This window comes from Phaethon aethereus (assembly GCF_964289735.1).
Source record: "Phaethon aethereus genome assembly, chromosome: 4".
Taxonomy (NCBI): domain Eukaryota; kingdom Metazoa; phylum Chordata; class Aves; order Phaethontiformes; family Phaethontidae; genus Phaethon; species Phaethon aethereus.
In genome coordinates, this window is record NC_138578.1 from 16730385 (window position 1) to 16745674 (window position 15290).

At 37.2% G+C, this 15290-nt stretch overlaps 1 protein-coding gene across 1 annotated transcript in view; it reads left to right on the top strand.

Annotated features, from left to right (window-relative positions):
- Nucleotides 1-2904: 2904 nt before the first annotated feature.
- The window catches only part of EDNRA (endothelin receptor type A), a gene marked incomplete at both ends in the record, with an annotated part of 28162 nt that continues 15776 nt past the window's right edge, over nt 2905-15290 (top strand). Inside the window, one exon of the mRNA XM_081999486.1 lies at nt 2905-3306. Coding sequence (XP_081855612.1) covers nt 2905-3306 — 402 coding nt within the window. The remainder of the gene's footprint in view (nt 3307-15290) is intronic.

The following is a 15290-nucleotide window of genomic DNA, read 5'->3' on the forward strand; positions in this document are numbered from 1 at the left end:
CTGCCCCTTCCCGGGGAGAGCCCGGCCCAGCGCCGCCGCACCCCTCCAGCGTTCCAGATAGCGATTAGGTGACGACGGAGCACCGCTGTGTGCGTGTGTGCCTGAGAGTGTGAGAGGGTGGGAGAAAGAGAACAAGAGACAGGCACAGGCAGCTTGGGCTAGCAATTATACCAGAAAGTTTAACAATACATAGATCTTGTCAGATGCTCTATATAGGCTGCAGGTAGTACTGATTTGCCAAGTGCATGCTGGAATTGATCTTTTGATAGTGTTACAAGCGGAGAATGTTTTCTTTTGAGTTAGAAGAAGAAATAGAAGGCAATTATCCCAGCAGCGACGAGCGCTGGCTGGCTGCGCCGGAGCGGGAGACAGCCCGAGAAGTGCGTCCGGTCGGCAGCGTTCCTTGCGGCGCTTTGTGCCCTGGTTGAGTTTATTTGCCCCTGTTTACATCTCGGCTGCCATTTGGGCAGATTAATCGCTGTTACCGTTTTAGCTCGTCTTTAATGCTTTGAACAATTTCATTTCCAATAATACGGTCTCTTCTCGTGAATCTCAGCATGGGCATCTTTCCGGCTTGATAGCCCAGGCAAGTCAGGAGTTCTGTTCTCTGCATCTGCGGCTACTTCTGCAGTGCTGTAGGAGAACAGGCACAGCACATGCATGTGGCCTCCAGATGAACGCAACCACTTTACACGCTCCAGCTATTCAGATTACACGTGAAGGAGAACACTAGGTTACGTTATTACCAAAAGTTATTACAGACACTAGCATGTTACTTGTACGAGACAAGTTTGCATGTTGCATTCCGTAACTATATAAATAAAGAGGAATGAAGGACTGTAAGAAAATATCCTTAGAAATTATTATATTAAAAATGTTCTAGTTTTATTTCTTACGGAAAAGTTCCTTCCGGGAGAGGGAAGAGATGGTAATTGGAAGTTTTGTTCCTAGCTTTGCATGCTGGCTGCATGATTGCCATGCTACCACCATGTTTATACGAGATATATATATCAAATTTTCACAAGAAAACGTCATTAAATAAGGAGGATATTAATCTAATCACTAAAACATAGGGCTGTGGGTTCTTTCATAACTGTATCACATTTACTTGGGCAAGTATGAACTTGGGAAAGTAATTAAAATCATTAGTGATTCAGTTTTTCCATTTGTAAATCAGGGAACCATAGTCACAGTAAATAATAAAAGTATTAATACTTGCCTGAAAAGAGTTATAGTCAAGTATGTCCATTGTTGCGATATGATTTAGAAACCTAACATGAAAGCACTTCATCGTGCAAACTTGCTAACTGCCCTGAGACACCATCGTAACGGCATTTAATAAAGAAGGATTTACTCTTTAGTATATTAAACTTTAAAATCGAGTGCATATGAACTCACAGTTGGTGAGAGCCTCATGTCAAATACATCAATATAGGAGACTGTAAACGTGGATCCCTGGTCTGTGAAGGATAGCACTCTCCATGCCAGACAGGAATAGTCAGGTGAATGTTGCTGCTGTATATAGGTACACACACACTTCTACAGACCACACACAACAGAAGATGGCAATAGTTGTAAATATTTATGCTGTGGCTGCATCCCGAAGTCCTATCAGTAAATTGTCTCCCACATTCTTTCTCTGGTAAATTTCTTGCTACAAACTCTGACTTAACAACCCCATAGGGAATGCCATTAGGATCCATTCATTTAAAATCCTTCATGTGAGTCCCTAGAAATCAGAAAGTTATAAATACTTTACTTTCTACTCTTCCTTTGCCAACACTGCAGCACTTTGTCTTGTTTTGCAGTTATGAGCCATGTAAAATATCTTTATCTTAAATTGAACTGAGGCTTCAAGGAAATGGACTTAAGTGGTCTCCCTGGTTTCACTGGCGGTGTAGTATCAATATGCCCTGAGGCAGGGAGCCAGCTCTGGTGGTTACACATAAGCAGTCGTACTTAATGGGACAGAATGCTATGGTGCTTCCTTTCCTATCTGGAAATGTCAGGGGTTGTTGTTAGAATACTAAAACAAGTGGGTTTTTTTTCTTTTAAAGAGCTTACATTTTTATAATTAGCCGTGCCATGGCTAAGTACCGAACATGAGTAGCAATGATATTCAGGCACCAAATGACCCATAAAGTTTGAGGGGCTTTTCCTGACCAGAGGTTTACCCCAAGACTGTAAAAGTCATCCTCCTAATATTTAGGGACTTTGGATCTGGTCCAAAATTTTATTTGAAATACATGTATTTTCAGTCTTCATTTGAAGGTAATTACAGGTAATTACAAAGTCAGAGAAAAATAATATAAAGCCTCATGTTGCAATATATAAAAAATTCTCAGAAAATTAACAAATTTACTGCCATTAATTATTAATGCAGTGCTGTTACCTTATTTTTTCAAAGAAAAGGTAATAGCTTTTTGTTTTAGCTAAAACATCATTCAGCAGTCTCCGAGGCCTCTCTTTGTTGGTATGCTTTTCTTGCAAGATTGTATTTTAAAACGGAACTTCATCCACCATGTTTTTTCCATTCATATACAAATTCTACCTCAAATGAGAAGGATTTTGTGGGATCTCATTTGTATAAGCTACCAATTACTTGTGGCATTTTTTGTGTTTGCCTTTTGTCAGACAGTTAATGGGGGTAATCTAGATTTCAGAGTAGCACTGTGATTATAAACAAGTGTTTACATCTATGTGCTGTAGAGACTGTACATTCAAATGCCCTTCCTAAGTGGGAAACAGGGTATGTTAGTCTACCTGTTGCATTGATTCTCTGTTTGTTTCTTCGTTTTTGTTTTTGCTTATTGTTTCTCTCTGCAGGTGAAGAAGCAAGGAGTATCTCACTGAAATACTGAAAAAAACTTTGTCTCTCTGAATTTGCTCTTTTGGGACTTCAGGATGGAAGCCTTGAGTTTAAGAGTTTCCTTGCTGCTGCTGGTTCCAGGTTTTGTCCTCAGTGACAGCTCTGACAGATACGCTGCCAATCAGAGTGACTTGGGAAACTACTTTTCCACTTTCTCAGGGATCGAATCCAGCATACTTCTCACCACCAGACAGCCCCTGGTGTCCAACCAAACTGTCAAATGCTCCCAGCAGACTAAGATTGCTGAAACTTTTAAATACATTAACACGGTGGTATCTTGTGCTATTTTCATCGTTGGAATGGTTGGGAATGCAACTCTGCTGAGGATCATTTACCAGAACAAGTGTATGAGGAATGGCCCGAATGCACTGATAGCCAGTCTGGCACTAGGAGACCTTATCTATATTGTCATTGATATTCCTATCATTGTGTACAAGGTAGGATGCAACAACAATACATTCTAATTGCAGTTTCCTTACAAGTACGCTGTCTGTTCCCTACGGTTACTTCTTGATCTAAGTAGTGCTCTTTTGTCAATGTATAGTCAACTTAAGAAAAAATACAACTCCTTTTTTTTTCTACAACAAAAACCTTGCTCTTGGGTCTCAGCTCCATAAAGAAAAAGTGTATCTCCTTTTAAAGATGATGTAGCTCTTAGCTCTTAACCAAAGCATGGCGTTGGGCATTTCACAGGAACTCTTCTTTATTATAGCTACTATAAACTAGGAAAAGAATTTAGGAGGGAAGCCGTTCTTTTATAAACTGTTCTCCTCCTTGATGGACATATAGTGTTGGACTAGTTCCTATTTTTGGAATATCCTATCCTTACTTTATGTTTTTACAGAAAATACTCTCTGTGATCTGCAGGCTTGATGTTATGACTGTGTGGAGAGAGATTATGTCAGCTAAACTGAGTGTTAAGGTTTTAATTTAATATTCATTAATAGCAGATTCTCAAAATTATTCCAGACTTAGAAAAATCAATTATATCACAGAACATTTTTTAAATATTAAATTTCATCTGGATTTGTCAAAGTTTAAAAAGAATCCTCAGCAATTCTTTAATCTGGTATAAAGTTATCTTGTCCCATTTTTTTTATTTTCCATTTTAATTAAACAAGGCCATAAAGCAGTGCTTTTTCTGATGCAATATATGTTTACTAATGTAACTTGCATGATTCCAGGACAGACTTGAATGAACAGAATGGAGTCCTTTTTTGATATATCTTGCTGATACTAACTTATCTTAGAAAATCGTCAAAGAATTTTCTAAGTTTTTATGTGTATCTTTGTGGATTTTATACAGGTGCATAGCTGATTGGATATTATAATTTTTCTTTCTTTTCTCAGTAAAAACTTAAGGCATTTCTGTTAATAAACAAAAAAACAGATAATATAATGAAAAATATTATATTTAATAATAATTTTATTTTATATAATGTATTAAATATATTATATTTAATAGTAATTATTACCCATTCCTCATTATTTTGGCCTTTAAAGATTCTAGAGATTTAACTTTCATTTACATGTGTTTTAAACAAAACTTTATAATAACTAGTGTGCTGTGGGTTCAAACTGGATTTTAAGATTAAAGAAACAGTGAATTGAAAAGACATATTTTACATCTTTATAACTATTGACATCAGAACTATTGACCTGCATTATATTGCAGGTATTGATAGGACAAGATCATAAAAATTTGAATTCATTAATGGATTAAAAATATGTGTATGTGCATACGTTGCACTCGTGCAGAGGCATATTCTCTAGGGTAAAACACAGTACCTGGCTCTAATCTTCCAGTAATATAAGTTACTGATAAGTCTTTTAACCTTATCTGGTTTTAATATAATATGAATTTGAAACTAGGATAAATACTGTTAGTAGAATGCATGTGATTTAATGGAAATTCTAGTTTCCGCTGTTCAATATTTCACCTGGAAAATTAAATAATCAATTTTTTTATAAGATAGCAGATATCTGCAGATTATTTTGGATTAACAAGTTGACGAGAAAGATTGGCCTCTGCCTGATTTGAGATTCACCTGTCTTCTATATGTGTGGATGCCTAATGGGACATGGGATTGGGGTTCTGCACGTTTTCTTTAACCTTAGTGAACTGGACTCGTAGCCTGGACTGCATCTCCCATGATGCATTACAGTTTCTTCCCTGGTAAATTATCCTGATGTCTTTACAGATAATTGCTAAGGCAATGTTCTTACTTCTCGTGGTATTTCTGATAAGAAATTTTAAGGAAAAATTACTTGTGTTTTTTTCAGAGCTGAGTTTGGGAAAGAACAGGTGTTTTTATTCCACAATTTTTTCTAACCTTTCAAGAGCTTGGCTGCTTCTTCACAAAGAGGAATGGAAATCTGGAATTATTTTTTCCTTTCAGAATTGCCTTTTGATGGTCCTCTGAAAATTCTTTAGAAGTTTAGTTAAAAGTAACAAACAATATTTTTTACATTCTCTTTATTACTTTGCAGTAGATTTTTTTCTATTAATTTTTGACACTTCTTTGGCATTTTATAGGTTCACTTGCCTTGCTATATCTTATATGATGAGCTAAGCTGTGGTCCTGAATATCTCTATACAAATGAAATTAGCTTAGCTCATGTGAAAATTTATTTCTGTACTGCAGGGAAGTATTTGATAAATAAAGGCTGGCAATGGAACTGCAGCCCCTTGACATCAATGTATGCCAATTCCCATAAATAAGAAGGCAGAATTAAAATTGCATTTACAAACATAATTCTAGTTTTTAGTAATTTTTTGAGTGCTTGAACCTCCAAAATAAATTACTTCAAAATTGCCATGTATAACCATCTTGTTGCATAAGGTTAGCTGCATGTATTCTGATACAGGAAAGCATTTATAAGGGAGCTCTAGTCCTTCTGATAAGAAATTCTATTATTATCTATAGTCCATTTTTCATATAAACCTTTCAGTAATATGTTTGCTTACATTAGGAGCTGATTTTACAGTTTGTCAAATGGCATTCCTGTTTGTGTCACCAGGGATCCTAAAATCTGTGGCACTATTTAGCTCCTCTTGTTGAATGACAGTATGAAGGGTGGCCACTGGAAATATCACAATTTGAAAGTAGAAGTGATAGTCTTTTAAGGAAAAAAATTAAAGTGGTTTTATTTTTGTTTTAAAGTTTAAATTTTAAAGTATTTTATACACTTAGTTCTGAACTTTATTTTAAAGCTTCTTTTACCTCCAGAGTCAGCCTGATGTTGAACCATGTATTAGTACAAAATGTATTAGTACAAAATTAGTAGACAAAACAGCTCTGAAATCAGAATTAGAGTAAACAAGCATGCATCTGCATATTAAAATAATCAATAGTACAGTATGAAGATGGACACATCGTATAGAACAAAATGTGTAATACTATGTAATTATAATGTAATACCACAAATAGGTATAATCACTTTCCTGAAACATAAGGTAGCCTTAACTATTTTGAAACTACTTTCAAAAGAGAAGTAGGTAATGTTACTGATATTCAAATAGATTTTACAAATCCTTAGCAAGGTGGAGCTATAAGATTATTGTAATTGAAAATGTAAGGTCCCAGGAGAATTGAGTCCATCATTCTGTTATGGATTTATGCAATTAAAAAAGATGTGATGCTGGAAAAAAAACCCACCTATGTCATTTATGCCACCTAAAGATATGGTCACAGGTGTTTAACATTTTTGTCTTTTCTTCATAGTACAGTAGGCTCAGAAATTCCCCCTTTCTCCAATTACTGTAATTATATAGTGGATTCCCCTTAGCAATTTGTTAAATGGATTGACATGTGAGTAATATTCAGTAGTCTCCTTTGAAGCGATTCTGGATGTATTAAAGCCCCATTACACTTAATTACTGCTAGTATATCCACTTGTAGTATCAAATCAATATTAAAAATTGTAACAAATTGAGTTTTAGAGAAAGGGTGCCAGTTATAAATCCAGCCTTAATAGACTGAACTGAGACAATTTAATTTTCAATCATATGTTTATAGCACTTAGTCCCAGTTTCCTCTTTACCCAAAACATACCCATCTCAGACTTTCAAGATGTCAAAGCCTAAAGCCTCCAAATCAGTAAGAACGACTTCTTTGCAGTGAAAAGAAGATTGGGAAATACAACTTTTATGTTTTATGCTGTTGTAGAGGTAGGGGTAAGGCATTGAAGAAGAGTCAGGTTTCATACCTCCTTTGCTAGTATCAGATGGCGTAGCACATAGCTGAAAGCTGCTGCATCACCTGCATTACCCATCACTGCCATGTGTATTTGTAGCAAATAAGCTAAATTTGGACACAATGCATGAAAACTTCTTTAGAGGCCTGCTTTCCATAAAGAAACTAGACAGTTTGCTATAACTGTACATTAGGCAGCAGCAGAATATCCATAGCACCACTATTGCCTTGGTTGCGCTAAAGCTCTGAAAAACGCTTATGGCTGCTGCTGCTGTCACTGGCTAAAGTATAGCAGGGCAACAGCAGGAGCAACAGGTGCTCTCAACAGAAAAAGCTGTCCATAGCTCTTTCCTGAGCTCACGGAGCTAGAAACGCTCTAGACCAAGGCTCTTGCCTTTGGAATGGCAAAATTAAAACACAACTATAAAATTTAAACATAGTTTTAACTACTTTATTGGGAAATCCTGAGCTGTCTCTGCTTCCATTTTTATGCAATTTAGAGAAAAATGTTTAAATGAGTTCTATTTATTGAAAACTGACTTACATAGGATTGACATAAATTATATTGCCTTACATCTTAATATGCTTAACTCCTTAAACCATTAGTTTATAAAGTAGATGAATCAAATTAGCCAGCTTTTAACTTGTTTCTTTAAATGTGAATAAAAAACATTTTCCTAATTATTTTAACAGTATAAAGTGAAAGACATCTATGCAGAAAACAAGCAAGAGTGTCCACTGCCCAAACAGCTCAAGATGATGATGTTTTCCTTAAATAAACTAAGCTTTTTCTTAGTAAATTGGTATTTGTGCTTACCTTAGTTGCAACAGCATCTAAATCTGACTAGTCCACCTAGAACATTATGAGTCTAAATACAAAAAATAGCTGTCAGTAGGCAAACATCTTCAGCCATTTCATCTTCAGTAAAGGAAGACTTTAGCTGAGGCATTTCTAGTCATGGATGTTTTTCAACATCAGAGCAGATGCTGTAAGTGTTAGACCAATCCCTTCGTAATCACAAATTATTTGTCATATCTGATTACCTTTACTGACAGAATTAATATTATACGTAAGCAGGGATGATAATTAAACACATTGGGACTGATCCCGTAGGCTAATAGAGAAAGTGACATCCACAGTAGTTATAATTTTATGCCAAAGGAATATAAGGTCAAGCCCACAGCACACATGAAGTTAAGAATACTTAGAAAAGAAACTCCCTTTTAAAAGCAAAATTTGTCATATGTGCAGTGTAGATTTTTCAATGAAGTACCAAGACCAGTGGGAAATTCTGAGGCCACCAGTTTAACAACTGCATTCTGGCTTTCACTGAATTCTTATCAGTGATTCCAAGAAGCAATGTGTTGATAGCCCAGTGTGATGCAGAAATACGCATAACTTGCTCAGAACGTGACACAGACATTTCAGTGTATGTCTCCATGTAGTGATCGTACATAAAAGAAACCTAGAGGTAGCACAGGAATTGATTGCTGACACCCGAAGGCAGAAGTTACCCAAAATGGAACAGGGAAGTGAAGTCTGTCAGGAATCTATTGTCTCCGTTTACAGCCTACAGCTTCCTAGCAAGAAAGGGTTTAATGTGCATACCAAGGTAGGAGTTGAGGAAGAAATTTTCTATTCTAGGTCTTAGTTCAAGATCCACTCTGCCTTTAACTAATGGCTGTGCTTTGGGGGTGGGATATATGTTGCCTTCAATGCACATCTTTGGTTTCAATTTCATCTTCAGTTTCACCCTCTCATGCCTGCCTTGCTGTTTTGTGGATTCGTAGTACTGTACAGTACCTAGAGACTCTAGGTTTAACAGGATATTTTAGTATGTTTGCTCTCTTTATTTTTCAATCAGCTAAACTCTACAGATAACAAGGAATTGTTTTGATTGTGCATATCCAGGGTTTACCAGTTCTTAGCAATTTCTTAGCAACCCTGTCACTCTCTTTAGCAACACACAAAAGACAACACAGCTGGAAGAATAACAAAAGCAGTATTTTGCCCAGCAATTGAAAAAATTCTTTTCAACAAATCACCACACACATAAGCACACCTTGTAACTTATATCCCTGAAGAAGTGCAGCACAGCTTGAGAAACAGTCTACCTAAAAGGATGTGAAGTTAGCCAACAACACAGAACAACAAAAAAGAAACTAATCCTACTTTGTAAACAGCAAAAATACCACAGGGGAGATGTCCAGAGTTGTTAGGAAATGCTTTACTGCTAAGTAGATTTTTGTAATAAACTTTTTAACAAGAATGTAAAACTTAGGATTTACTTTTTTACCAGTTAGTTGAGGCAAAATGTTCTGCTTCAAAAACAGGGCATTTGTTTTCTTACCTTTCAGGATCTCTTGAAGTATAATCTATTTTCTCTTGTGTAAAAACTATACATTCCCTTCCGTAGCTGCCTAAGCAGGAGAAAAAAAACTATAGGCATTCATGAAATGGCATGAGACCCTCTGCTACCTCCACCTTTACTCTGGGCAAAGATAAGCAGAACAGCAGAAAGAACTGTAGCAGGGCAATTCAGAGGAAAAAATGTCTTTGATGGTTCTTATGCATCCCCACATAACCTTTCTTCCTTCCAGAACAAAACAGTCTTTTATCCATTCAAAGTGGAAAAAAGATGATTCTTGGTTGTAGCAAAATTAGGAATGTATTTCCTGCAAAGAACTGCTGAAGAGATGCAGTGTGCTGCCTTTACTACGGCAGTATTGTGAATCTAAGTATAAGGAAAAAAACAGGTGATACCAAAGTTAGCAGCAACCCAAACTATCATGTCACCATGATATACTCGATATTGGTCTTGTGCCCTGCATTACAAAGGTTAGCCTTGTTCTTTGTTTTCCTTTACTTTTCCTCTACGGGTCCTCAAAGTTGAGGCTTTTCACTCCAGCAGTGGGAAGGGAAGGAATACCTAGAGACAGGCTGTGTTCTCTCTCCTTCACCCTTACAGCTCTCCCGCTTTCCAGCAAAGTGGTGGAGCACAGGTGAGTTACATATGTGGGATGAGCAACAGTCTGTGGGTCCAAAGCAAGAAATGGATGAGGATTGTCCTGCAATGTAATTCTCTTCTGGATATATGGGTTGGAGGAAGAAGAGAAAGGCTTGAGAACATGCAGTGAATAATTGTCCTATGAAGTTTCATGGGGACAGAAGGGTCGGTCCCAGCTGAGTCACTGAATTAAAATACCACAATCAAAATACCACAAGCAGAAGACTCAATCCACCCTTCTTCCTAACTATCCAGTCTTACAGATCAGAGACAGGAGGAGCACTTCAGTCAGAATCATCACCTTTTGTCACTTAATGCAGTCAGCTCAATGGCATAGACCTTGGACACTTCTGCATTCAGTCAGGTTTCACCTGGATTCCAACCAAAACACCAGGTACCATATTTGGCCCATGCCTTGAAGCAGAAAAGGGCATACAGAACTGTAGAACACAATTTAAGACAGAACTTTACCAAGAAAGCTCAATGTCTCCTAGAGGAAACTAGCCTTAACAAACAACAACTAAAAAAAAAGCCCAAGTGTGCTATCTGACAAAAACAGAGGGATTTCTCTTGTCTTTCATTCTAGGCTATGTTGCAAGGAAAGGAAATCATCCTGGTTTTGTAACTCTTACTCCATAGTAAGGAGATGCTGGTCACTTATACAGCTAGACATTATTTGTACAAACAGAAACCTGGTTTGTTCCCTTTCTCCATTACTGCACAAGTGTAACAGAAGTCACGGAATAAAGAAATTATTTCTGTTTGTCCTGCTGAAGACAGAGCAGAAACTCTGACTGCCAGGGTTGTGCCAGAGTTGTTCCATAAGTATCACTGAACACTTAAATGACACGAAACTCGCAAGAGTATCCCGCATGCGGGCGGCATGAGGGGCAAGCACTATTTGTATGAAACACAGTTCAGTCTCTGGGAAACTGATCTTGTGGGTCAGCACAACAATGGTCCCAAGTGGATATAGGAAGAGGAAGGCTCTAGAGCACTAGGATGAGATCAGAGCAGGAAAGGGCAGGTTTGATCCCTTTGCTTTCATCCCCAATGCCGTGTGGCAGAGATAGAGGACCTCCTGACATGTAGTTGTTGAACTGAAGCAGTTTTTATAGAGCAGCGCAGAGCTGATTCATATCCAGCACCTAACCCTGTCCATCTATTTTCAGCTGAGCTCCAGAGTCATCATCTGCATGTAAACACACAGTATCGGCCTGGTATTAGATAAACACTGTGGATGTACATAAGCATGTACTGGTGAATACTCCTGTGGCTGGATTATAACATTCTCTCTTTCAGACTATAGATAAATTGCTTGGGATGCACAGTGGGACTTTGTGTTTTGTACATCAGCTAGCATACTAATGGAGGTTAGAAAATAGCAACGGAGCAGTAGAATAAAATCAACTGAGTGACATTTAAAAATCATTGCAAAGGAATGTTCTCAGCGCTGCTGTCTTGTTTGTTTCAAGCTGCAGTGTCAGGGCAGAGAGGCCATATAAAGCAGCAGAGAAGGGGGGATGCTCAAGGAAGCTGTGGCTGTCTGGTCACTGCTGAGGTTTCTTAAGACTGATGGTAGAACCTTGAAATCTTGGTTTCTGATTTCAGCGTAAAAATATGCTGTTGACTACACTCTTCTCTTGCTCAGGAATTGCACCACAGTTGAACTGTATGAAATATTCCTAAGTTGCAAACGGCACAAGGGGTAAAAGTGCATTTCCTTTGCCATGTGTCTTATTTTGAAACCTCAGAGATTTTGTGAGTGGGTTTGCAGAAGCACAACCCATTTCACCAACTCATGGAGAACAGGGGTGCAAGTTGGCATAATCAGCCTGATTCCTCCTATCCTTGTGCCTTGAGAGAAAATGTAATCTGCTAAAATTTTATTCTTGTTTTGTTTGGATATTAAAACATCCAAAAGGACTGAAGAGCATAGCTAGCAGTCCCAATTCTTATATTGTACCTAAGTAAATCAGGACTAATTCAATTAAATTCCTGGGCCCATTTTTTTACACAAAGTAAATGTGTTATTTCCCTCTGAAGTTTCTGTACTCTGCTACGGCAGAACAGAGGGCAATGGACTTGTTTTGATATAAAATTAGTAAAACCAAAGACAGGACTAGATTTGCTAATTAAAAATATCTACAGAAGAAAAAACTGGCACCTGATCCAAGGGGAAGTAATGAATGGATAGCTGATATGGAATGATAATGGAGTATACCCACGGAAATGATTGCAAAGTTCATCTTAAAAATCAAATTACTTAATTCTGATGCCAGTGATTTTGATTAAAATCAACTGGGAAAGAATGTCTAATGATTTGGTACTGATGTTACTTCAATTAGTGGAAAAGCATAAACAAAAGGAATAAAATACTTTTAATCTTAAAAAGGGAGAGCTTCCTGGGGTGTGGGGAAGATATATACATGCTGGAACCATGATAAAGCTTCCCTGTGAGGAGTAATGAGTTAGTGAACCTTTTTCAAGTACAACACTTTTCTTTTTGAAGCTAATATTTGCCTTTGTAGTAACAGTTTCACAGTCACTACAAGGTGCTTGTTCATTTCTGTTGCTGGGTGTATGCTTCAGCCACAGTCAGTGCACATAAATGAATAAAAGGCTGTCTTTCAGTTGCCTTTTAAAGTGTCATCTATAGTGATAAATCAGTTTTGGGGCTTTGGTTGGCACAAGGGATTGACTAAAGTCTGCTAGGACCTCTTTTCCCTGGCAGTACCATTTAGAATTCAACCTTCAGCCAGTGGTGCCTGAAAATTATTCTGGTTTTACCCAAACCCAGACAAGAGTGGAGCTGAAATTCCACATGACTACAACTGGTTGGAGAATTACCATGGATTCAGATCGCCCCTATTTTTCCAACATTTCTTCTGCAGCCCTGACATAAACTAAAGCCTCATGCAAGAATTCTAGGCAAAAGGCAAAAATATGCCCTGCAAACATCTGTTATAATAGTGCAAATCTATTTAGAAAATAATTCTGCTGGAGTCTTCAGTGTATTTCATTCAGTCTATAAATACAGATAAAATCAGAGGAGCTAATCAACAGCTTGCAGGTATAATCTCATTACCTTTGTCACTTGAAGGTACTAACAATAGTTAAATCACCAGTCCTAGTGATCCATTCCCTAGCCTTCTTGGCACAAGGGGGATTTGCTTTCATCAAGTATGATTGTCCTAAACTGGAATACCATTGCAGAGGTGCTCACATTTTCTCTGCTGTGGTCTTGGTGGTAAGATACTCAGCTCTCCTTGAAGAAGGCAAGAGTTCTCAATATGCCAGAAAACACACAGCAACATGTAGGAGCAGAACGAGAGCAAATGGAACCACATTTATATGATATTCTATCACTCTCAAGAAATAGGGAGTAGACAAACTTGGACTGACCCTACAACTTATGTTGAGAAACCTCATTTTAATATTCATCTGAAGAGAAAAAATAATCCAGTAAAATATATAATGCCTAACAGATAACTCCTTTCTTATTTAATAAGCAGTTATACACATAAGTTTGCTTCATAGTATTAACACCCAGGTGGCTGGCTGAAAGTTATGAGTTGCTAAAATCTGTCTTGAAATACAAGTAATCAAATGACACTATGAATATGGTCCTAGAGAGACATAGGCAGCATGTAGTAGATCGCTGCTTCCAGCATTTTTGATGTACTATTTGGAGAAAAAAAAGCACAAGTAATTTAGCATTGTGACGAACGCTAAAAAAGAGGGATGTAAAAAAGCCAGATCAGGACTGACTGTAAAGAGAAGATTAATTCCTACAAATCTGGCATTCAGTGATAAACATCCTGTACTCTACAGCAAAGTGCTCTGAAAAACGCATGCTGTGAAAAAACAGAAAGGTAACTCCTACCTTAACTGAGATAAAGATCGATGTGAATTTTAAGTCCCCATAGTTTACATTTATATTGTTAAAGGTAGTGATTATTAGTATGTTTCAATGTAATGGTAATTTAAATAGAAATAAAATGTTTACTTTGAATACTACACCTCAGGAAAAAAAAAAAAGTTTTTCTAATTCTTCAGATAGAATTCACCCACATTTACTAGAGGAGTATGTTCCAGGGCCAAAGTTTCTACTGAAAAAAATGTCTAGTCCTTGTGGTTGCAAAGATAACTCTCAAAACGTGAACTGACTAAGCAAAGGAGTCTGCCCAAGTGTGAAGCTGTCCTGACAGAACAGGTCTGCAAGAAAGTAAACTCTGAAAACAACAGCTCAAATTTCTGTTGATTTAATCATATTCCAAACAGTATAATCTTTCTTCAGTTTTAACTGTAAAAATGTTAAAAATATATGACTCATAGGTTGTGTTTATCATTGAAAGAACACAACTAATGTTTGCATGCAGACTGCAATGGCATCAGTCCTTGCACATTTGTGCAGATGAAAGTATGTTTCCTTGTTCTCTCTTTTCCATTTTGCGCTCTTGCCCAGGGACAGCTAGACTGTGGCACATCACACATGCTGTATATACTGGAAATGTTTGTTATGCCACCAGCTTATCTCCATCTCATGCACTTGAAAATAAAACTGTTGTGAATTTTAAATCTATTTTAGTTCCATAAAACAGTCTCAGGTCTGGACCTGACTATCTTCAAACATTCAGTAAAATTAGGTTTTAGAAGCTTTCAGAAGCTTGGGTTTGGCTTATAATTGTTACTCCATAGTATATCATTTGCTGTCTTCCTCTGAAGAAAATAAAAACATCTCCAAATTTAGATGGTACCACCAAAATATTCTGCATTCTAGCCTTTGTTCAGTAAGGCTTAATATAAACTCAATGACTGCACAGTAGTAATAATCAGTTAATTATCCAGTAAGACAATTATTATTACTACCTTTAAAAATGTGCCCCCTATTTATATAGGGGATACAACATCCACTAGGATGTTGACAAAGTTACATAACCGGCTCAAGCACTTCATATTTTTATTTCAAATCTAATGCTTTCTATTACACAACCACTCTAATAGAAGTTGATAAGAGCACAAGAACTTCTGGGCTATATCACACAAAGAACTCGTCTTTACCTCTTATTCATTATCCTACCCCTGACAAAGGCTCAGTAGCAGAGACTTAGGGAATAAGATTAAAAAAAGTGATAATGCAAGAGTGGGAAGGTTTAGTGATTTAATTTTTTTAAAAAACTATTCATGGTGGCTGTAAGATCCCCTTCCTGAGTG